At 42.4% G+C, this 25,817-nt stretch overlaps 1 protein-coding gene across 5 annotated transcripts in view; it reads left to right on the top strand.

Annotated features, from left to right (window-relative positions):
- The first annotated feature begins 1,019 nt into the window (after positions 1 to 1,019).
- MAP4K4 (mitogen-activated protein kinase kinase kinase kinase 4) overlaps positions 1,020 to 25,817 on the top strand; it is a 183,088-nt gene continuing 158,290 nt past the window's right edge. For 3 of the 5 annotated variants that reach the window (XM_088454179.1, XM_088454176.1, XM_088454175.1), the window contains exons 1-2: positions 1,021 to 1,454; positions 2,034 to 2,099. In XM_088454179.1, coding sequence (XP_088310305.1) covers positions 1,398 to 1,454; positions 2,034 to 2,099 — 123 coding nt within the window. In that variant the 5' untranslated portion in view covers positions 1,021 to 1,397. Of the gene's footprint in view, positions 1,455 to 2,033; positions 2,100 to 25,817 lie in introns of all 5 variants that reach the window. The other 2 variants (XM_088454177.1, XM_088454178.1) reach the window with 2 other exon arrangements.

The raw sequence follows: 25,817 nt of genomic DNA, 5'->3' as shown, positions 1-25,817 counted from the left end.
TTGGATTCAGAGCCGCACGTAAGCGGCTGCTCGTTCGCTCCGAGCGATGTTTGCCCAACTGCGCATGCGTACGGATAGTTATACGCATGTGCGAACCAGTCAGTGCGGTCGAAATTCATGTGCTCGCAAAATAGCGAATGCCTGATAATTTGAGTGACAGGAGTAGGCGTATGTGGGTGGTAACGGGGGAAGGTGCTTGAAAACGGGGAGTGGAGATCCGAACGCAGGCGTGCTTAAAGGTCAAAATCGGCGCTTTATGGGTGTACATAAATAAAAGAGCAGCGTCATTGACCACGTCACTGGGTTATTTTATAGCCAGAACTGCTCGCAAAATTTTGGTAGCAAAAACCAACCCCAAGAATAGCGAGCAGTTCATACCCTGGTCGATGTACTCGATTAATCTAATAAATAGCGGACATGACGTATGATGCGAGCGGCCAGGGGGTGTATTTTTTCAAAAAACGACCGCAAGTTTTGTTCGCTCGTTCAGACCTAGAGGCGTGAACAGAACGCAAAGAGCGAACGGTTGATTTGAATAGCCACCCCTATTTTCTGGACGAGCGAGCGCTAATTGCGTCCGGCTCTGAATCAGGCCCTTTGTCCCTGATTATCTAGTCATTCTTATGTATGACTATAGTGTCATCTAAAAACCCAACATATAAAACCAGTAATAGTTGTAATGAATTGCATTAGTATGATAGAGAAGAGCACACATATAGGCGGTATACAGTACTAGGCTAGCTAAATCAATATTTTCAAAATATCGTGTTAGACAAAAGCTCCTAGTTATAAATTGGATTCCCAGAATAAAGATGAATGAGAGGATGCGTTGCTGGCACATAGCAGTTGCTCATCGGAGTGTACTGGGCATAATAACACTGGCAGTAACAACGCACAAGAACCCATGCCCCACAGTCACACGGTGTAAGCAAAGAGAGGACTCGGGTCGGGTAATAATGGGTGGGTACAAGGGGAGGAGTAGAGGTGATCTCCGGGCGCCCGGATTGGTGCACCCGGCTCCAGTAGCTGCTGTGCTGGCTGAGGATTTTCTCCTCCCCACCCCCTCCGTCTCCTCTCTTTGCATGTCTGTATGTCCGAGGGGAGGAAGAAAGGAAGAAAAGAGGGAGGGGAGGGGAGGGAAGAGAGAGCCCGGATCACTGTGCAGGGAGCTGCTGCCACCTCAACATGGTGTGAATCGCCATCCTGCAGCCACTCCATACCAGCGACGGCGGGGAGAGCGGGAGACCACATCGGGGGAGACCGGAAAGCAGGGTCCGCTGCACCCCAATGAGCAGAACGTGAGGGAGGGGGGGAGCTCGCCCTGCTGTGTCTGGATCCTGGGCGGAGAGGAGGGGGTCGCAGACTGCCGGGGACACTAACGAAGAGAGGGGGCGACCATGGCCAACGACTCGCCTGCCAAAAGCCTGGTGGACATAGACCTCTCCTCCTTGCGGGTGAGTATAGGGCAGGGTTGGCAGCACTGTCAGCCCTCCCTGGGTGTGTGTGCTTTCTACACAAAGGAGATCTGAGCCGGGTCCAGGCCGGGCTCTGTACCCGGATACTTGCTGCCCGTAGTCAATTGGATTTGTTCAATAATCAGACAAGAGATTGATGCATCAGCCGCCCCCCCACCCTTATAATGCAAGCAGGGCAGGGCCCCTCTAGTCCAGCCTGTGTGCTGCAACTGCAAGAGGCCGATGGGGGGCAGCTTTCTTGTCTCACCTCATCCCCTTGTTGTTTGTGTCATCTGCACCCCCCACATTAAAAAAAAAAAAAAAAAGGCTTCAGTGTGTCTTTTAATTTTCCCAATATGTTTGCAGGGCCATGGGCTATGTGTGCAGGGTACAAGGGAGAGTCTCACTGGCTTCCTTTGTCTGCATGTATTGGCATGTGCCTCAAGTGGAGAAAAAATTAGGGAGCAACAGCTGCACCCAACCCCTCACCCCACATATCCCCTTCCCCACCTTCCTGAGAAAGACTGTCTATAAATAATGCTTATACTGTTTTCTTTTTTTTTTTTATTTTCTCTTCAGGATCCAGCTGGTATATTTGAGCTGGTGGAAGTGGTAGGCAATGGCACCTATGGACAAGTGTATAAGGTGTGTAGAACCCCTCCAATGTATTGTGCATAGGTTGTTGTTATGCACATTTATGGAAAATATATGTGTACATGCATGTGGGTAATATCTCACACTAAAGTCCTCACAAGCAGCTTCTGTTATTGTTTACTGTTAATATGCTGTTTGCCTCTCTGTATGCAAAGTAAAACTTAATATAGCACATATATTAGATATATCTTGCCTTTCTTGTGTGAAAGATACGAATAGTCATATCATTCTGCCTATGCTATAAAACTGCATGTTGGATATTTGCAAGTTTCCCATTCTTGCTTTTCTTGGTGTTATTTATCTATTTTTTTTATGTTTAACATGACCAGGAAACAAACTGGACAATATACTGACATGGGAGGCACATTACACGAAAAAAACAAATCCGCAAAGCTACACAAATGACATTAGCAATGGAGTGTTGAATCTGTGTCTTGTACTGAACTCTTTGGGGTGACTGTCATGTGTTGGCATGTCCGTGTGTGCTGTATATGTTCAGGGTTGATATTCGTGGAGTTGTCTGTGAATACTGCATACTCTCTTTCTATTATGACCTTTAAAGAACTGTGTATGATAGTAAGCTAATCTGCATCATTCCTCGCCTCATGTGCATCCGTTTCTTCCTTGGGGGGAGGTAGAAGAGAGCTGCTTAACTACCGTAAATGAAAGGAGCATCTCTTGGGGTTGCATGACTGTGCAGTGAGTTGTTTTACAGATGTGACTAATAGACAGTGATGATATTGTAATGATAAGAAGTGATCTCAGATTACACCTTCAATGGAATATATTGTAGAGGCCTGACTAAAGCTTGCACAATGTAACAAAACTGACGTCTCCATAGTCAGTAAGAAAGTTGTTAGTCAGTGCTCCATTATATTTTTTTACCATTTGTGTTATATAATTGACTACAGGATACACAGGGCTTTGGTAGTGTTAAGTTACCTCATATCTTCATTTACTTTGTGTTCAGAGAGTTGCTTACAGTCAAAGTTTCATTTTCATTCATGTAGTATAAGCTTCAGTCCTTATACCCACTGGCGAGTTTACTAGTATTTTAGAGCTCTTTCAGGCTTTCCTGTTCATTTATATTTGGTAAAATCAAGAAACAGAGCAAGTAGATTCTTCAAAAAGGCTGCAGCAATGAAATGCAGCTACCTGGGTACACATTATGATATATAGGACAATATAGTGTTTTGTCAGATCGGAACAAAATATCGTCTTAACTTTGTTAATTTAATATTGTGTATTTTAAGATGGCATACTGTCACTTTGTTGTATTTTCTTGTGTAATTTGTTATATCAGTGGCCATCACAAGAAGGAAAATGATCTTCAGTGACTATTTTAAGGGTTTGCGCTGAAGTGCCAACTCAAGTTGGACATCAGAACACTGATGAACAAGCATCATAGAAACCTATTGGGGCTGCTTCTGCTGTTTGGATATGGAGGGACCACGGCAGATATTGGAAATATCTGTTGTGGTCCCGCCATGGTATATCCAGTGGATCATTAATATTTATTGGTACTTTGCAAAAACATGTGTGCGGGATATATCCTGCAAATATTATTTGATAAATAGGCACCCATGTCTATCTTTGACTAGAGGTGGATGTGTGTTTGTTGTGGTTCTTCTCTTGATCTCAGTCATTTAGTTTTAACTACTTTGTTTACTTGCTCTTAAGCATAAATCTATTGCACATAAAAGATTTTAACAGACAGATAGAAAAGTCTTAATTCAAGATATGATCATCCAATTTTGGTTACCCAGTGCTTAAAACCATTGTCACTATGAATGTGGGTAGTGCAGAGGATTGTCATTAAGCAGTCTTTGGACTGGGCATGCTGACTTTATCAAGCCCATCAGATCATTCTGTTTGTGTTTAAAACGTTCTGTAAAAAGATTTTCAAATGAAAATTCCTAGATTTGGTCTATTTGTAAGTTACTGGTTTGTAGGCCTAATTATTGAACAACAGTTACTCATATTTGTGCATTACTGGTAAATCTTCCTTTTTCAAACCTTTTCTGCAATAATGACTGTTATCCGTCTAAATTTTTTTTACTTTTTAATAATGAATTAATGATGTCATTGATTTTGTTCTGTCTGCAGTTTTTTGCTTGTTCCAGCCAATGTCTGGATTCATTATATCTCTGTTCTTTACTTGACGTAACTGTACAAAGCATTTTTATTTTGTGATTCCAATTTTACTGAAATAAAACATCTTTAAAATGCTATTTATCAAATGGTAACTGTGGTTGTTATACCGACTTGTATGCATTTCAGCTACCGGTGACTCTAAAGCTGGGTACACACCTAAAAGATATATCTGCAGTTCGCCTGATCTGTAGATATATCTGCAGATGATGGTTGTTCATACATGCTGAACAACCATCATCTGGCCGCGGGTCGCATTGTGCCACCCTCCTCGCGGCCTCTCCTGCAAGTGTACGGGCAGTCGGCTGACCGACCGTACACACAGCATGATGCCACAATATATCTGCAGATATATTGGGCATTGGCTGTGCAGCACAGCCAACACGATATGTTTGTGAATGACATCATTCACGGACATATCGCTGGTACACATTGGCCGACGGGTACACAATATACTGGCCGATCAATTGATCGGCCAATATATCTGCCAGTGTGTACCCAGCATTAGATTCTCTAGAAAAATTTCTCAAAGTGGAAGGTGTGCTATATATTAAGAGCAAAAAAAAAAAGTCCGCATGTAAAGGCTTTGTTATTTTTAAGGGGTGATATGTAAATAGACAAATGGGTAAAAATAGATTGGCAACAGAGTCGCTTATTTAGTGACTAGGTATCCGAGACACACCATAATAACTTGTGGATGACTCTCTGAGTAAATAGTGTTTTAACATTCAACAAATATCAATATATACTACATGGTCTATACCAACCTTGACAAACAATATTTTGGCCCAGATGTTGGAGCATGATTCATCACTTCAGAGTTAAGCTGCATACACACGGCACGATATCTATGAATGATAACGATATTGTTCAACGATATATTGTTCATTTTTATGTAGTGAACGACGAACAATGCGCGTTCCCGCTTGAACTTTAAAACGATATCTATGATCGTCCGTACATACAGGCCAACTTGCACGATCTGGTCAACTTTATATGTGGCAGGATGACTTCACTGAAAGATATGCTGGCCATACACTGACTAGTATGACCAGCATAAGATAAGATTCATCTTACGATTTCCCTTGAACTCCCTGGCAGTCCCAAACGCATTTTGGACACACGATGTACATACGATCTCACGTTATAATCGATCGCGTGCCTGCTGAAAAACTGATCATTCTTCAAAATGTCACTGAAATGGCAGTGGTCGGACGCACGATGCATCGCATGGTGAAAAACACGGCACGATCAGCATACAAATACGACAGATTATATGGGCTGCACATCTGATTATACAATACGTTTTAGGACCTGCGGGAGCGCATATTATATCATATCCTCCTTTAAAAAATGCACGATTTATATACGATACATCTTATGACGCGGCAAAAATCGGGCAATCGGCCCGAAATCGTGCTAGTGTATGGCCAGCAATATCTATCATTTCGTTGGTACAGATCGTACCATGTGTATACAGCTTAAGCATTTCCATTGCTGCTGCAGACTCCAAAGGCGGTGTTCTTTAGGGATGTAGTCTGGAACCCGACGGTCTGAATGCCGACCGCCGGCTTCCAGACTGCTTTATCCCGACTAGGGACGAATGACAGGCGTCTAAATGTAGACGACTGTAATTTGCCTGACGTCTGGAGACCGACGCCCGGCAATCCGATCGAGCGGATATACCGGGCGCCGCAGCGGACAGCCGCGGGGGGGAGGGTTAGGTTTAGGGCTTCCGGGGGGACTTGGAGTTAGGCACCCCCCAGGAGGGTAGGGTTAGGCTAGGGGGAGGGAGGCTTAGGGTTAGGCACCCCCGGGGGGAGGTTAGGGTTAGGCAGCGGGGAAGGGGGGGTTAGGTGTAGGCACAGGGGGGGAGGTTAGGGTTAGGCACCCCTAAGGAGGGTTGGGGGGGGGGGGTTTGGTTAGTTGATACTTACCTTTTAGGACGATCGGGACTTCCTCCTTTGTCGGGCAGCCGCTGTCGGATATTGAACCGCCGGCCATGCGCACGGCGGTAATACATATCACACCCGTTCTTTATACCACTCCAGCTGGCGTTTGGCATTGCGCATAATGGTATGAGGTTTGTGTCTGGCTGCTTGTTCATAGAAACACACACTCAATTACCATTGCTTGTGTTGCTTACAGAGGAAGTTTGAAACTTGGTAGTGTTTGTCGTAACAAAGGACAGATGATTTCTATGTGCTTTAGTGCTCGGCGCTCCCATTTTGTGAGTTTGAGTGGTCTGCTGCTTTGCAGCTAAGCTGCTATTGCTCCTAGACATTTTCACTTCACAATAACAGCCATTACAGCTGACTGGGGCAGATCTAGCAGGGCAGAAATTTGATGGACTGACTTGTTGGAAAAGCGTCATCCTATAGCAGTGCTAAGTTGAAAATCTCTGAGCTCTTCAGTATGACCCATTCTGTTGCTAATATGTGACTATGGACATTGCAGGGCTGTATACTGCAGCTGTTAGCAGTGGGTGTGGCAGTAATGGGCAAATACACTAAGGGCAAAAAGTTCTCGCCTGTGACGTCAATTCGCCAGGCGTGAACTTTTCCCCGTATTCAATTGCAAAGACTTTTCGCCGGTGCGAAAAGTCTGCGCCTTGTAACCAGCGGACACGATTCGCCTGTGAATGGAGGTGGAAAAAAGTGCAGAATTGCGGGTTTGGGGTGCAAAGTTGTGGGAACACTCCTGCAGCTTTGGGAAAGCCCCCCAAAGGTAAACTGTGCAAGAAAAGTTGTTTTAAAAATACTTTAGAACACCCCAAAAAAGTACTTTTGTTTTGGGGGTGAAAATACCAAACTTGGGGGACAAACTTAAAAACTTGCGGAATTGAATCCAGGGTTTTTTTTTTCTTGAATGCAGGTACATGCTGAAGATGCATTTTTTTTAATTTTTTTTTAAGTTTTTAAAAAAAATGCATTTTAGCGATATTTAAACATGCTTGAACCCATTTTCAGGTACCCCAAATTTGCTGGGACTACTTATTTTGTCCCCCCAAAAAAATGCTAAATGCTATTCTAAATCACTTGTGCAAAGACACAAAATAGCACCAATTGAAAGCATTTAAGCACCCCAAATACCTCCAGCAGGGATATTCAGGGGTATCCATAGTGATCCCCCATGTCAGTGCATCTTTTGGTGGGTGGCAGGGTGATTTCCCCAAATCTGATAGGACTTTTCGGCGATTTCAGTTTCAACGGGACGCGTTCTCGCGTCCTTTGCAATTGAATAGGGCAAATCGCGGTGACGAGCACTATACTTTTCCAGAGCCAAAAACGGAGATGACTGGGTCCAGTACTTTTCACCGGCAATTGAAGATGGCCCTTAGTGTTCACGCCAGACTGGGGACTGGGCAGAGTGCTGAGGTGCGGGCAGGACCTCTATGTGCGTGCATGTTTATTCCGCATCTATTTACTTCACTTTTCCCACCCATGGGAAAAGTCGGTTTTCACTACTTGGACAGTTGGAAGGGATGTAGGTAACAAAAATACCTTTTTTTTTTTTTTTTAATAATGGTTTTTGCTACATTTTGAATGTTTCTCAAGCAGATTTTTTTTTTTTTTTTATTCAGTAGTGCTAACTTGGACAAAAGCAGTTTATAACAAAATTAAATGTGTTTTGTGCTAGTTCATTTAAGAGTTATTGCAGTGGATACTGAAAGACATACAGCGGCAAAGGAAGTTGCCAGAAGTATCTGAAGCGCAAACAATTTTGCTGACCCTAAACCATGTTATTCATGCCATAAGGAAAAATATTATATTATTCTGATTAAGGGCCATATCCAATTAGCCGCCTCTGTTCGGGCGCTAATTGATCCCCGCGATCGGCGAAAAACGGGGATTTTTCGCCAACATCTTTTTCTCCCTATCCTATTCGGGCAAATTAATAGGATAGTTCGCCCGTTAACACATAGGAGCCACGATAAGCTCGCAGCCCTATGTGTTTGGGCGAAAAAACGGCACACATCAGGTCCCGAAAACCCCCCCCACCCGGTAAGTGCCGCCCTCAGGCCGACTATGGGGCTAATTGGACAGCCCCAGGCGAGCTAATTAGCTGCGGTAATGGCCATATGTCTTTCCAAAGTAAGCTCTGATTACGATACAGAAATTACCCTGGTGTTAGAACAGGGATGGGGACCCTTTTTTCTGCTGAGGGCCATTTTGATATATGTAACATTTATTTGCGGGACCGGTGCAGGCCATGCCCCCTCCATGTGATGTCACACAGGGACGAGGCCACAATCGCCAGTGATTACAGCAATGCCTGGAGCATCCTCAGGACAGCGGTGTGACCGTCTGAAGCATCCTAAGGACGCTCCAGGCAGCACTGCTGCATAGGTTCTGTCTGAAAGGTGCCATCCTAGGCACCCTACTATCCAGATAAGGCTGGCAGAAAAAAAGCTCTGAGGGCCAGACCAAATGATTCCGGGGGCCTTATACGGCCTGACTGAGGTGCCCCATCCCTGTGTTAGAACTAGACTGCCCTTTTGGGTGCCCTCTGCAGAAGCTACTTAGGGACAGCACAGTACCAGGTTGGGGGCATAGTTAGGACTCCCAGGTCCCCAGAGATGTTCCCCCTCTCGGCTTTTTTGCCTATTGGAGTAAAACATAATATAAAACTATGGATCCATTTTTTTTTTTTTTTTTTTTTTTTAGAAGTAGGACAATTTTTTTGCAACCTAAACCACTAGATATTTTTATCAAAGTACAAAGCTTTGTAGACAGGTTTTTTATTTTTCCACTTTGCTGGTTGCCATAGAAACAACAAAGTTCTTGCTCCCTTTTCAGCAGCAAACAAATTTACTTTATCTAATTTGAGCTGTGGTGAACACTGCACCACTGACTGCGGCCTCTGAAATGTTATTTACTAATTTGAACCATGGTTATTTCTTTCTCCCTTTTAAATTTGAGCCAGTCTGTCATTTGTGTGTCAAGCAGTGGGGTCCATTCCAAGATCCCAGTTTCTCATGTGTCTGTGTGTTTATTAGCATGGGAAGTTGTCATCTGATGTTCCTAATTCCATTTGGGGATACTTTGTTGATTAACTTTACAAGCAGTTGCAAATTTGTGCGGTGAAGAAAATTATTCCTAGAAGAAATCTAAATTTGTATTTTTTTATTTTTTTTTAAATCTGTTATCTGAAAACTAGTGTGGGTTTTTTTTTTTTTCTTCTCTTCTCTTCTCTCCTCTCTCGGCCTGGGGTCTATGTAAAGCTGGCCATACATCTGTGACTGATTGTAGCGATGCGATGGGAAATGTCGGCGTTTCCTGACCGCCCACCATCGATGTTCAGCGATCCGTCGCCGGATCACTGAATTTTGACATGTTAAATGTCCCCAATTAGACAATCGCAATCATTTTTTGATCGGGAAAATCCAACATGTTGGATTTCTGCGATCCTGGGTTGCAGCATCGCGGGACCGTGGCAATCAATCGCAGATGTATGGGGCCCTTTAGATTGGCTAAACCCTGAGATTGCTGAGGTGCTAACTGTGTGATGTTCATTGCAGCAATTATGACATTTATATTATGTCCTCATTTTACAAATCACCTGGAACTAGTGAGTTTTGGCATGTCTGGACTTGTTCAGTAAGACGGCAGATTTCCTTTGCATTAAAACAAATGAATGCAGCCAAAACAAGAAACCACAGCAGTATGTGTACCTGTCACCTACACAGATGTCATGCCTCAGTGATGTATTCTCATGCATATTATTTCTCCCCACCAAACAGGTAGTCTTTGACATATTTACACTTTTGACTTATGTTGCTGTGTTTAGATTTGGGCTCTATACTTAAGACATTTCAATATGGTATGCACATATTCCAAAATACGGAATATTCCTATATCCAAAATACCCTTGTCCCAAGCATTCAACCTGTATCCTTAGGGCTATTTCACACACACAGGTTTTGACCTTCTGGCAAAAAAAGCGCCCAATGCCGGCTTTTTTTTTTTTGGTGGCAATCTGTGCCTTTCACATGCAACGTCTTTGAGACGTTTTTAATGTTGTGGTTTGTTTTCTTAATGTCATAGGCATGTGCAGCAGCTTTATTCAAAGGTAATACTAGTTTATACACAATAATTGAAAACCGTACTGCAAATAAAGTACTAACCTTATATATCTTTTATCTTTGTCCCCAACACATTGAAACCTCTTGCTACGCCTTTCGAGTGGCATTTCTATCTTTTATAAATATCTTTGTGTTTTGTCCCATTAAGCTGGTCTTGCTTCTGCTAATGATATCATCAGCCGCTCATTATCTATGTCACAGTTGTCACTCATGTTGACACTCAGGTACCACAATACTTGGAAAAGATGGAGTTGTGGGCGGGTACAAGCTCAGAAAACCCGGTGTGTGAAAACAAAACATTGCAACATGTACTTCACTGACTTGCAGTGATGACACTGCACGGCAGCCGTCCTTGTCAGTGGGTATTCCCGGCTGTAACACTGCGACCGTGCTGTGTCTGTGCCATCTGAAAGGACCCATCTATTTACATAGTTCACTAAAATTAGTACATGGCAAAAAAACTTTTTTTTTTGCCTGGCCGGTCAAAATCGCTGTGTGTGAAATAGCCCTTACTATTGGCTTTTCAGGGTGCTTGAACTTACTAATACCCCTTTAAGACCTACAGAGAATGCTCGGCCAAACTAGCCGGATCCCACGTATGTCTGAAATTCACCAACCACGTTCCCGGGTCGCCGCCCCTGCAATTGACCAGGGTTTTTCTCGGGATGTAGGTCCCGGGTAGACAACCCTGGTCAAGTCTGGTGCAACCCTGGATTTTACTCCCGGGCTGCACCCAGGAGCTTCTCATTGTCCAGCCACGGCTGGCTGATGCATGCTGATGACATCATCTGCGGCAGCAAGAGTGTGTGAGAGGCCACATGCAAAGGGGAACAGTGCCAGTGGGGACTGTGTGCGCAGCAGAACATTGCCAGTGGTGAGAACAGTGCCAGTGAGGACTTTGACATTTCTTTTTAATAAAATAAAAATGTTTGTGGAGTGACAAATATCTCGCCTTTTATTTATATTTATTGCATAACCTCATTATTGTGGGCCAGTAAAATGAAAAAAAAAAAAAACCTGTATAACACTGAACAACCCTGCTTATGTTTGAAAAGGGTCGACCTGGGAGCAGGGTAATTCCCGGGTCGTATATCTGAAAATGGTATTAATCAGTATAATAGATGCCAATAAACATCCTGCTATAATATAATTGTTATAGCTAGCTATAGTGAACTGGTCCTTGACAAGTATATCCAAGGTGTGTTACTAATAGCAACACACTGCACCGCACTGTGGGACTTGGGGGAAAAAAAATTCTCATTTAATGAGCGACGTTTTGGGGTCTATCGTACACCTTGTAAAGTCGATCAAAAAATGTGCTTTTTTTTTTTTTTTATAGTCCTGGAGTGCGGTGTAGTGTGTTGCTATCAGTAACACACCTTGGAGTGTGTGTGTCTAATAAATATATATTTACATACAGTCAAGTGCATAAATATTGGGACAATGACACAATTTTCATATTTTGGCCTCTATTCACCACCACAATAATAAAGATGTGCTTTAACTGCAGACTTTCAGTCAATATGAGATCCAAAGAGCTGTCACGATCAGTGAAGCAAGCCATCATTAGGCTGAAAAATCAAAACAAAGCCGTCAGAGAGATAGCAAAAACATTAGGTGTGGCCAAATGAACTGTTTGGAGCATTCTTAAAAAGAAAGAAAGATTGCATCGGAGAGCAAGAAAAACCCCTTAACAGTTGGCCAAATCCAGAACAGTCTCTCCAGGAGGTAGGTGTATATGTGTCAAAGTCAACAATCAAGAGAAGACTTCACAAGAGTGAATATAGAGGGTTCACCACAAGATGTAAACCATTGGTGAGCCACAAAAACAGGAAGACCAGATTAGAGTTTGCCAAACAACATCTAAAAAAGCCATTACAGTTCTGGAACAACATCATATGGACAGATGAGACAAAGATCAACTTGTACCAGAGTGATGGGAAGAGAAGAGTATGGAGAAGGAAAGGAACTGCTCATGATCAAAACATAACACCTCATCAGTGAAGCATGGTGGTGGTAGTGTCATGGCGTGGGCATGTATGGCTGCCAATGGAACTGGTTCCCTTGTATTTATTGATGATGTGAATGCTCACAAAAGCAGCAGAATGAATTCTGAAGTGTTTCGGGCAATATTATATGCTCATATTCAGTCAAATGCTTCAGAACTCATTGGACGGCACTTCATAGTGCAGATGGACAATGACACGAAGCATACTGCAAAAGCAACCAAAGAGTTTTTTAAGGCTAGAAAGTAGAATGTTATGCAATGGCCAAGTCAATCCCCTGACCTGAATCCGATTGAGCATGCATTTCACTTGATGAAGACAAAACTGAAGGGAAAATACCCCAAGAACAAGCAGGAACTGAAGACATTTGCAGTAGAGGCCTGGCAGAGCATCACCAGGGATGAAACCCAGCGTCTGGTGATGTCTATGCGTTCCAGACTTCAGGCTGTTATTGCCTGCAAAGGATTTGCAACAAAGTATTAAAAAGTGAAAGTTAGATTTAGGATTGTTTAGTTTGTCCCATTACTCCCCTTAAAAAGTGGGAGGCACATATAGAAACCGTTGTAATTCCTACACCGTTCACCTGATTTGGATGTAATTACCCTCAAATTAAATCTGAAAGTCTGCAGTTAAAGCACATCTTGTTTGTTTTATCTCAAAGCCAAGGTGGTGGTGAATAGAGGCCAAAATATGAAAATTCTGTCAATGTCCCAATATTTATGCAACTGACTATCTCTCTATCTCTCTATATATATGTGTGTGTGTGTGTATGTATATATATATATATATATATATATATATATATATATATTACTGCAATCTATTGACCACCAAGAACAGGGAAGTTAATAAAGTATAACCCAATTCGTATGTAGCACAGAAAGTTAGGCTTGTAAATCTGCATTCCTGAGTAGAGAGAGCAAAGCACCTTGCATGAGGATTATTCAGCATGCGGCCCTCCAGCTGCTGTGGAGCTACATATCCCATCATGCCTTGCCACAGGTGGCTTGTTATTTGTCCACATGCTAACATCTGTTTATAAGTTTTCATTTTAATTTCAGAATACTTCATATTAATGTCACATGATTTTATTTGAAATTTTTACATAAAATGCCACATTATGCTCTTGCATGGTCTTCCTACTGTTTGTTCTTCTGAGCTCTGCTAACTTGTAATATATAATTTATTATTTATTTATTTATTTTTTTTGTACATGGGAATATAATTTTAGTAGCTTGTTAATTGGAGCAATATCTCCATAGGACTGTCTTTTTATTTGGTTTCAATTGTGTAAGCAAGTGGATATCGCACCCTATAGGGATATTCATTAATGCTAAATGACATTTGGCATAAATAAGTGATTCTATTAATTTTTAGTATCAGTGATGGATGAAAGCGCAATGGGATTTATCAATATGATGTTTAAAATCAATTAATTTCTATTGAACAATCAATTAAAACCGTAACATATATAACAAAGTAGATAAAATTATAACAAACATGTGAGTCTATATTAATGCATATAATGTATAAATTATGTACTGGACACTGCTGACATCAATGAGAACATAAACATAAAGAAATTAAATATAGCTCAAAATGATGTATATTTGTATTGGTAGACCTCTGCCAATGAGTGGAGGTGAAAAGGTAGTCTCGGATATTAGAAGTGAAACTAGTGAACTCTTTGATCGCTGTGCAAGTTTCACTAATGAATTTATTAACGGTGGTATTGTGCACAATACAAGCTGACCTTAAAATTGTAGCTCCCGGTTTGAATTTCGTTGGAAACAGAGAGCAGTGTCCGGAATGCCGTTCTGATATGTCCGTCACAGTGCAGAGAATGTCCTAACCTCCTACCAATGTAGGGGAATTAGTTGTAGATGTAGATTCCTCTGAGGAAACGGCCGGATTTTAAAGGGCTGAGAAACTCGTTAGACCACCTTTTGTTTCACATTCATTATACGGACTCTATTGACCACCCACCACGGTGGCTTTGAACTACTTGCCGCCGACTATCTGACTGAGGTCGGAGCTTGTCAGCACGGCTCCTTTAGAACGGCTGCTCACCAGCTGACGCCTGGTTTATTGTCCTCCCCGGCTCTTCTGCACACGGAGCTCCGACTGCTGATAGCAGTGGCCACTGCCAGGTACCGCTGCTCACAGGACCAGTCCTAAGACTTCCACCGGGCGGCTCCACAATAGTGGTAATCTTGGATTGATTCTTCTTTTGTCACCGCATCTTTATTTTTTTTTTCTCCACTTTCAACTATTTACAGTTTTCTCCGCTAATTGAATACGGCCCTTAGATGGGTCTATCAAGCAGTGAAAAGCATGGAGAAGTGGACCAGCGTTGAAGTTGCCCATAGCAACCAATCAGCTTTGAAGTAGCATTTATCAAGTACAGTCTATAAAATAATAGGTAGGAGCTGATTGGTTGCCAAGGGCAACTTCTCCACACTTTTCACTGCTTGATACTTAGACCCCTGTGTATGTGTTTATTACTCTCTCTCTCTGTCTCAAAATAAATTCAGCATATATAAAGAATTGGCAATATTCTTAAACGGTGTCACATTTTCTCCTGCACATGATTTGTCAATAGATATGACAGGGTGTATTTCTACAAATCTGATAAGGAAACTTGTCACTGTGCGTTGCAGATCAACCTCTCTCCAAATACACATGTGTAGTGTTCACTCTAGGTCCGGCGCTGTAACTAGTGCGAGTGCACATCTGTGTGTGCCAAAAAGGGGGTGTGGTCAAATGAAAAGGGGCGTGTTTTTAAGACATCCTCCCCCCCCCCCCCCGCCCCTTTCAGTCACTCTTGGGAGCGTATTTGGTACTTATGGACATGCCGGGCTTCCGCAAGCGTTGCTATCGATGTGAATGGATGCCTGGCGCATGTGCCCGGCATCCATTCACCGGCGGTGACTGCTACACCTCAGTTTTCCCCACCCACGGGACACTGCGACCTGCGGATGGGAACAGCACCCGCAGGCTGTTTCAGCGAGGCGACGCACCAGAGGGCAGGGTGCTTTTTGCCCTTTAGAAATTGGGCAGGGTGCAGTGCCCCACTAAAATAGCCTAGCGGAAATGCTACATGTGGTCAGTAGAATTACTGTCCATTCATCATTGTCGAGCGACTTAGAGGTGGGCAATAAGCGGCTCCCCAGCTATTGCAGAACTACTCATCCCAGCATGCCCTGCCACAGTTTTGCTATTTGGCCATACTAAAACTGTTGCAAGGCATGCTGGGATTTGTAGTTCAACAGCTAGAGGGCCGCTTATGGCCCATGCCTCTAAAGCTGCTGGATTCACATAATGCAGATCACGCCACAATTGAGATAAACACTCGATCCATGGAGTGTTTGTCCGATCAGCATGACTCCTGTACACACTGAACTATTTCTAGGTCAGTATCCACGTTCTTCAAAGGATCTGGAGGTTGGGCATCTTAAATATGAAACTGCACATAAGATGCGACCTCCCGATCCGACCGTTTGCAGGAGCGTTTTAAGCCGTTTATCAGCTAACACTTCTGCATATACACCTATAAAATTATAATGCTGATCAGCTGATATCGGGTGATTGGCCCGATGATTGTATAGGTGTGTTACCCAGTTTCAGTCTGCTAACAGTAGCTACACTCTAATTCTCACTGAAGAGCCATTTTTAATATATTCACACAATGTGTTTGATCTTAAAATAAGACATTCCATTTCTTAATGCAGTGCTGTGTTATTAATTTATTATCGCTCTCTGTGGGAACAGGTAATTCTTTTTCTTTTTTTTTTCTGGTTTGCTGCGTCTGTTTAACTGGAACAGCGTATAACCCCACAATTCATTGGTTACAAAGGTTCAGTTGTAATGTAGACTAATTTTGGCGATGATGTTGTGGGTCATGAATCACTTTCGTAGTTTGTGTGATCATTAAGACAAGCTAGTTAGCAGGCAACAGTGATGGTACTCTTTTTGGAAGCATTCTTGAAGAATCTTCATAATCAGAAATGGTTTACAGTTCAGGATAGTGTCTTAAGATTTAGGCGATCTGTTTATGTGAATCAGTCCTGCAGATGCAGATATCTAGTGGGAAACTGCTGTGGTGGTATGCAAACAAAACATTGTGACTGTCACTAAAAATAGACCTTGATCCAATAGGAAAAGGCATCTTCTGACATTCATAACTGTGTAAAGGTTCCCATGCCATCGCATTAGTTAAGCCTTGTATATAACATTATAACCTTGTTATATTCAACTTGGCAAAGCGTTTTATCAGCACTTCTGGCAGGTTCTCTGCAGTGTCTTTCTAGCAGCCTACTAACAAAGGCACTTGCTGTGCGGATGAAAAATACTTGCCCCATAGTGAATGCCTTATCTCAAATTTCTAAGTTCAGATAAGGTCCTCTACTTATGTATTTATGAAAGTTATCCAAAGCACAATATATGTAGGGTAAACCCTATTGCTCCTCGTGTGTTTCACTTTTCCCACAACAGGCCTGGTTTTTCATTCTAACTAATGCTCTAGGGCCTGACGTACAAATACTTATCGCACAGAAGAAGCGGTGTGTGTGTATATATATATATATATATATCTATCTATCTATCTTAGGGCCTGATTCAGAGCCGAACGCTCTGACCAGAGCGCTCGCTCTGAATCAGGCCCCTCCTTCATGAAAATGGAGCGTCCTCCTGGATGCTCGCATAGCTGTGAGTGACCATCCACAGCTTATGCGAGCGTCCATGATGATGGTCGCGATGGTCAAGACCATCGGGCTTGCGACGGAGACCCTGCGGTAGGTTCTCGCTGCCGCAAGCCCTGGAGTGATTTTGGCTCTATCAGAGCCAAAATCACTCCCACTGACATCACTAGTGATGTCAGTGGGGCCGGCTTCAGACGGTAGGCGTTCCCATGGGAACGCCTCCGTCTGGCAGCCACGCCCACCAAAGGGGGCGTGCTGTCAATCAACATCGACAGCACGCCCCCTTTGGTGCGAGACCCGGAGCGACGGAGAGCCCGTCGCTATCCGGGTCTCGCGCATGCGCACGACAGAGCTCGCTACGCAGTGCGCATGCGTAGTGGGGCAACATCGACCTGCTTGCGAGCGTCCTGCGCTCGCGAGCGGGTCTGAATGACCCCCTTAGCGAATGCCATTTTTCATAGATGTCTTCTAGAATTTTATACTGGTTGGGTACAGGAGGTTGACACTCACTATATGTATAGTGAGTATGTCGACCTCTTATTGCTTGGGTCGGGGTCCCAACATGGGTTTAATTCTCCTAAGAGCATTCTACATGTGTGGGTGTTTATAACTTTAAACATGCTGGTAAGTGGCATGTATTTCAATAATGCTGTAAGATGCATTAAACCTGTGTGAGGATCCCTGCTCTGGTATTGTGGGATCAACATACTCTCTGTAAACATATCAAACTTTGGAGAGAGAAAGCTAAGGTGGAGATGTTGCCCAAAGCAACCCAATCGGAGCATAATTGTCTTTGATGTAGCACAGTCTGTAAAAAAACAGAAGCTGATTAGTTGCTTTGGCCAACTTCTCCACTATTTCTTTTTTTTTTTCTCTCTCGCTCATCGTTCATCTGACAGACATGTCAGATTTTCCTTCAGATATGAACGATTTTTAAAATCGTTATCGTCCGATCTGGAGAAAAATCTGACAGTGTGTATGCACCATAAGAAAGCAAAAATTATTGTTCTAATACACCATCAAGATTACATTTGACACATTCCTAGTTAATCTAAAGTTTGGAGTACAAAGTGTCTGGTGTGTAATTTGTTCAGAAAGTCAATCGACTGTAATTAACGGTCTTTACCATTAAAGCCAAGGATGTGAAATCAGTGTCTGCTTTTACTACACATACGTGACTAGCACTTGGAAAACTCCGAGCCCTGTTTACATGTCATATTTATTGCACACAAGGCTCTGGTTAAAGAAAAGTCATGCTGTGCCTTTAAGCAAATTATCTCCGCTGACTGATTCAGAGCTCCAGTGAGCTAAAATTTCATACTATAGAAACATTTTCATAGAATGCCTTGAATAATACTCAATTGTATTTACACATTCCTATTTTTAAAGATACATTTTTCTGACCTGTTGATTTTAATGCAAACATAATGAATAGTGGGAAGTTTGCAAATAATATATGATTACAGTAAAGCTTACCACTCTTATGCTTCTCAATCCACATCACATCAGAAGTGTTGGTAAACTTTCATTGGGCTTGATTCAGTTCAACGCGAATTGAATAGAGCCGGGAATGAGCTCCCGGAGCTATTCAATTCAGCGCGCTGCTAAGCATGACTAAGGATTTCTTCTCGCATCCCTCCTGGGATGCGAGCAGAAATCCGACAAAAGTACAGGCGCGATGCTGTTTTCTGCCCATAGCGTGGCGGCAACAGCATTGCGCTAGGAAGCTTAGTCGGAGAATGTCTGTTTTTGTGACTAAACACCCTGTTTAAGGCGCGAGAATGTGCATTCCCCAACCGAACAGCGTGCAGAATTGAATAACTTCGGGAGCTCTTTCCCAGCGCTATTCAATTCACATTGAATTGAATCGAGACCGTTATGTCTATTTATTCCAGCTCCACATTTGTCTGGTTTCTCTGTGCTATATTCAGCAATCAAACGAGCATTTTCTCATAAGTATTCCCGCTATTCAGCAAAGGGTTAACAGAGAAGATAACACGATTATCTTCTCCTTTGAATACCCAGCTTGCAAAGTATCACACTGTAGAGAGCAAGCCATTGCTCTCTGCAGATCTTTAACATTTGTTTTACTATTCAGCAAGCATGAAAATGTTTTAAAAAAAATTAATTAAATAATAAAATAAAAAGCTTACTTTATATAATGCCATCTCAGAATGGCATTATATAAAGAAAAATCCATATTTAATTTGAAAACTGCAGGGACGGGTATCTCGTCCAATCAGTCATGGTGTCTGTGTGTGTGTTCTCACGGGGTGGCCTGCCCGATTTTAAAGGGGCAAAATGTGCCTTGTCCTTTTTAGTGGTGCCCTGTTAAAGCAGCCTGTCCTGTGCCTTTCACACCCATGGGCCTCGGTGTCCTGTGGGTAGGGAAAAGTTTTGGTGACCGATCCCCACCGGGTGAATAGATGCCATGCGCATGTGCACGGCATCTATTCACTGTGACTGGAGAGCTTTCTGGGAAGCGTATGTGCCGAGCAGGCAGTCTTTCCAGGTGCCTTCTAACCTTCAAAAGACCCACATATCCCTTTTCTCCCTGTTATTCACTTTATCTGATCACCTCTTCCTCTCTCTTTGATGGGAATTCAGTTCAGTGTGATGTTGAATAACGCCGGGAATGAGTCCCTGAAACTATTCAATTGACTGCACTGTTAACCCTGGCTAGAGGACTTCTGCTCACACCCTCCTGAGGTGCGAGCAGAAATCAGACTAAACTAGTTCTGCGATACGGTTTTTGGGCTTATTGCATGCGCCAACAGCATCATGGCTGGCCCAAGTCTGAGAATGTAGGTTACTGCGACTAAACACCCTGCTTAAAATGCGATACCTGTATTTCCTGACTTAAGTGCAGGCCACAATAGGGACAGTTGAATAACTCTGGGAACTCTTTTCTTGGCGCTCTTCAAATTACACTGAATTGAATCAGCACTCTGTCTTACTTGCTCTTTTCCCTCCTCTTCCTCTCCTGCCCATCTGTTTCTTGCTTGACTTCTTCCCCAACCCCGCCCCCCCTCTTTTTTTTTTTTTTTTAAGGTAGTCCGTTACTATACTCTGTGGGCGCAACAACACAGTTTCCCCAGTTGTTGCGCCAACCAGACACTGTGCACGTTGCTGTGCTGGCCCACAAATGTGCACAGCGGACTTTTGAAACTTTACAGAGGACAAGTTTATTATATGTGTATTTATTTAGGGTGGAGCTAGGCTAGGGTGCTCAAAGTATGTAGAAGTTTATTTTTTAATCAGACTTCATGTAGACGCACACTGTGCACTTTAGGTTCAATGTGCATTTGTGCACGCTAGAGTGATGGCATAATTTTTATCCGCACTTTATTCTGTTATATAAATTATCCATAGCATTACCCTGTTTTTCATCCTTATTTTTTACATTTGCCGTCTTACTCCTGTATGTATACTGTGAATTTGGGAGCATTTGTATTCCGCTTTCTCTTGCATATATAAACATTGTTTTTTTTGTTGGGGATAATGTTGTGATGTTGTTGGGTGATTTTCGGGAGTGGCTTTGTGTTCATGAGGTGGTATACTTTATGATTAATTATGTCATAACAGACTTGTTTGGAGACTGTAGATGTGTTCTTCTGGGAGTGCCATCACGGACACTGGTAGGAGGGGGGTCAGAGTTCACACCAGTCATTAACTGCCAACCTGATGACCTTACTATCAGCAGTTAATATTTGTTATATAGATTCTTTTAGATAGGGACAACATGCAATTTGGCATTTAACAATAACTTCAGTGTGGTTGAAGAGTAAATAGGATTGTTGGAGCAATGTCCAACAGCAATGTCCCACACCACCAAAATCCCCATCCTATAGGTATAAAATATAGTATGTACTTCATCCGAAATATTTTTAGATCCATAGGGGCGATGATTCAATTGAACGTGATGTTGTGTAGTGCTGAGTAGGAGTCCCCAGAGCTTTTTAATTGGCCGCGCTATTAATCCCAAGAGGATTTCTACTCTCCCCCTCTTGAGGTGCGAGCAGAAATCCGACTAAACTAGGACCGCGATGCTGATTTCGGGCTTAGCGCGTGCTCTAACAGCTTTGTGGGGGATGCAGGTTCCTGCGACTAAACACCTAACTGTAGGCACCTTAACCTGCATCTCCTGACGTAAGTGTAGGGAGCGATGGGGACAATTAAATGGCTCCGGGAACTCCTTGTTGTTGCATTTTTGTCACAATTCTCCTTTTTTTTTTTTTTCTAAACAGATTTGAGTTTTTGAATCTTGGAAAAAGATACAAACACCTCTTTATTACTATAAGAATATACCACTTAATGTAGACTGCAAACATGTGAAATATACTTTTTCAGTAGACTTTTGTTATATAATTTGAGTTGTAAATGGACAAGGCACCGGATGTAATCCAGCTATTCCCATGATTCTTGCTTCAGGGCAAGGGGAAGGGCTGTCTCTGACAGTGCAGAGCTCGCACCCCTGTGAATCAGGGTTGTGTGGGATGTTCTCTGCCTGCAGCTACTGCTGATGCCTGGAAATGTTAATGGAGTTGCAGCAGTGTGTCCACTGGATATATTCCTTTTCTGAAAATCCATATTGCTATAAAACATTTGAATGCATCTGATATACTTTGATCAGTAGGGGTATCTAGGCTTAATGTGCTTGATTAACTTTTGTGTCTAATTCTTAGAAAAAATTAGAAACTGACAAATCTGTGCTCCCTTTACAGATTTCTTTCTTTATAATTTCTGGATAAAAGTTATACCAGCCAACAATATGCCTTCTGCCCTGCTTAGACTATCCAGTTGAGTATTCACAATGTTTGGGTTTCTAAAATTCCTTCTAACACAAATGCATTGTCCTAGGAGTAAATTTATAATTCTTTTTTCTGGATGGAAACAATCGTCCACAATTGTCTTTCTGTTTATTTTTGTAATTCTCCTTCTGCATCGTTCATCCGTCATGTTGTGTGCTTTTGACGGGAGCATTTGTGTCTACAGCCATGGCCAAAAGTTTTGAGAATGACGCAAGTATTGGTTTTCACAAAGTTTGCTGCTTTAGTGTTTAGACCTTTTTGTCAGATGTTACTATGGTATACTGAAGTAATATTACAAGCATTTCATAAGTGTCAAAGGCTTTTATTGACAATTACATTAAGTTTATGGAAAGTGAGTATTTGCAGTGTTGACCCTTCTTTTTCACGACCTCTGCATTTCGCCCTGGCATGCTGTCAATCAAATTCTGGGCCACATACTGACTGATGGCCGCCCATTCTTGCCTAATCAATGCTTGGAATTTGTCAGAATTTGTGGGTTTTTGTTTGTCCACCCGCCTCTTGAGGAGTGACCACAAGTTCTCAATGGGATTAAGGTCTAGGGACATTTCCTGGCCATGGACCCAAAATGTTGATGTTTTGTTCCCGTCTAACCCCATTCTGCAGATGGTGACACGTTCAGTGTCACCTTATAAATAATAATGTCGACATGACTGCATCGGCTAATGTGTACCCAGCTTTACTCCTTAACAGTAGTTTAAAAACTTTTTACAGATAAAGAATAGTAAGAATGTTTTTTTGTGATCTGCATTTTGCTGATCTGTTTTTTCCACCAGATTTTCAGGTCCCAGTAATAATGATCTTGAAAGATGTAGATAAAAAGAGCGAAACCTCTTTTCGACAGTTAAAAAACTGTTTAAAGTTTAACACTTCAGATTCCTTTTTTCTTGTTGCATATCACAATCTTTAGATCTGTGGCCTCCTTGACCCTTATGGCTGTTTATACAAGATACCTGATCACTTAAAGGCCTGTGGGAGAAATTGTGGTGGTTAAAACTTTCCGTCAGCAGTTTTGGCTTTTCTATAGGTGTAACGTAACTATTTTCCAAGCTTTTTTTTTTTCTTTTAATGTGCAATCTACTAATGGGTACAATTTTTGTGTTTGCGTAAAACCTTTTCTTAATTAAAAGAAGACACCACACTGTTATTTGTTATTTCTCTTATTGTTTTTTTTTCTTGTGTGAATTTAATCCCCAATTATTTCCTGCTCCCTTCTTTTATCCTCAGAGTGATGGCTAGCAGTGACGACATAGCCCAGCACCACTCTGAGCCCATAAGTGACATTAGGGAGCATCATCAAACTGGTTTCCAGCTTCTCTGGTTGCTCCCTGTTTGTGCGCTGCGGGGGACATTAAAAACAGATTAAGGACATTATGGTGCAGCTCATTCTGTATTTTAGGTGCCCACTAAATATTAGTAACTTAAGTGACTGCCTTAGGTTCACCTAATTGCAAAGAAAAAAGAGATGTTTTCAATAGCAATGAACCAGCCTATGGGCTCTTTTCAATTCAGTACAATGCAGAATAGCCCCGGGAAGGAGCTATTCAATTCACCGAGCTGTTTGGCCTGACAGTTTCCAATTAAGGACCGTATTCAATTCGGAGCGAAAAGCCATTTTTCGCGTGTTTCCGTATTCAATTACATTCCGTTTTCGCCTATGTGAAAAGTCTAGGCACTGAAATAGGCGATAGCTTTTCCTCCAAAGAATAGCAGGTGAAATAAAGTGTAAAATCTATATTTTGAGGTGCAGATGTTGGGAAAACACTCAAAACCCTTGGTACACCCCCCCCCCATTCCAGGAACACCCCAAAAAACGCCTTTGAAATTTGGGGCGAAAATGAAAAAAGTGGGGGGACAACTTCAAAAACTAGCGAAATAAGCTCCTGGGGGTGCTCTAGTGTTTTGGGGATTGCAGGTGCTTGTAAGACGGAGGAATTTCCTTTTCTAAAACTTCACTTTTTAGAGACCTTAAAATATGCTAGTACCCATTTTCAAGTACCCCAAATTTGACAAGACTATTTTCACCAAAAAATACTGCTTAATGCCATTCTTCACCACTTTTGTAAGGACGCTAATAACAAGGATTTCAAACATCTTCAATACCCCAAATAGTTTTATTAGGGCTACTGGAACATTTCTACATTGATCCATTGATGTTAGTGCATCTTTTTTGGGGGGTAAGGCTGATTTCCCCAAATCTGACAGTACTTTCTGCCTGTTCTGCATTAGCCGCTTTGTTTTTGTCTCTTTAGGAATTGAAAGCGGGGAGGTGCACGATAAGCTTTCGCGTCTAAAACACGCGATGTAGGCAAAAAGTCGGGCAAGCAGAACTTTTTCACGGATGCGAAACTAATTGAATACGGCCATAAGTCGGAGAATGCCAGTTCTTGCAACCTAACCTGGGTGTTTAGTCACGAGAACCAGTATTTTCCGACTAAAGTGCTGGCCGCGAGCTGCGCTAAACCGGTAAACAGCCTCACGGCCAGCACTTTTGTCAGATTTCTCCTCGCACCCTTGGGGGTGCGAGAAGAAATCCTTTAGTCGGACCAAAAAAGCGCGGTGAATTGAATAGCTGCGGGAGCTCCCAGGGCTATTCAGCATCGCGCTGAATTGAATTTAGCCCTAAGAGGGCGATTTCAATTCAGCAGGAGTTGAATAGTGCCAGGAAGTTGGTCCCGGAGCTATTCAATTCAGCGTGCTGTTAGGTTCACTAAATGATTTCTTCTCGCACCCTCCTGAGCGTATTTCTACTTAAGTTGAATTGAATCTGCCCCCATCATTTTTCTTGTGCATTTTAGAAATTGTGAGCAAACGTCTGTTTGGTTTTTAAAGTGAACACTGTGGTTCTCCTCTACTTTAGTGATCCTAACTGTCTGTAAGCGAGTGCTGTTACTGGGTTTTTCCATGAAGGTCAGTAGTTTCTTGCTCATTCAGTTGTGTTCACCACGTGGGGGACACAGACCTATGGCACCAGAAGGGGCTCTGTAGTGTACTATATTAATAACCATACACTTTTGTCAGAGCATCAATTGATCGTCTCCTGTATCTTTGAAATGAGCCCAGTTTATTAACTAATCAGATCATGAGAAGGTTTATGATAACTCATTGTATATCAGGAAATTAGTGCACTGATGGTGAGAGGCAGTGACCTTTGTGTGATTGTTGTCCTTGTGAGGACAGGAGTTCTGATAGGAGGGAATGTTTGGATGAAGATAGTACATGGTACTAAGAGGTAAGGCTCCAGTAGGAAGAGTTTGGTGTCAAAACAAATGCATTCAACTTGTTTACTTTGTTGCAGTGTTTTCGAATCCAGTTGACCTATGGTGCTGCAGGGGGTGGTTCTACCACATGATTGCGTAAAATGTGTTTCTAAATCATTTTGATTAAATAGTGTGTCATATATAAAGCAAATGTCGTGTTCATATAGTCTTGCATTACAGTATTTAGTTCAGCCACAGTGTTTAAATGACCACTAAACCTAATTAACTTGTGTTTTGTATAAACAAATTGGTAATGACAATCACAAGTATACTGTATATATTTAATAGTTTCCATACCTTGACATGTTAGACGCTTTGTTTTGCTGTGCAGGCCACTGTTATCTGCCATTTTCTGCAAAATGTAGGTAACCTGGGCTGAAAGCAGCACCCCTGTAATGCTGTTACTGCTGTGGCAAGGTAAATGTTACCACTTACCTCTGTGACCACTTCCCTAGGGATCAATGTGTTTTAGGTTTAGTGGTTCTTTTATGGCTAAGGGTTACATTTATTTAGAACATTTTTATATTAGTGGCCTGATGTACAATATGCAATAGTTCACACTTGGCGCTTAATAAATCCTCCTTTATTTCAGGGTTCTTTCACTAGCTTTATAGACCTATGTTAAGGTGCCTACACACTTTGCGATGTGCTCATTATCCGACATTGTGTCCGATTTCC

The sequence above is a fragment of the Taudactylus pleione genome, unplaced genomic scaffold (genome assembly GCF_031769625.1).
Source record: "Taudactylus pleione unplaced genomic scaffold, aTauple2 ptg000609l, whole genome shotgun sequence".
Classification (NCBI taxonomy): Eukaryota; Metazoa; Chordata; class Amphibia; order Anura; family Myobatrachidae; genus Taudactylus; species Taudactylus pleione.
The sequence above is the reverse complement of the archived record's forward strand: the minus strand, read 5'-3'. Positions and strand labels throughout refer to the sequence as shown.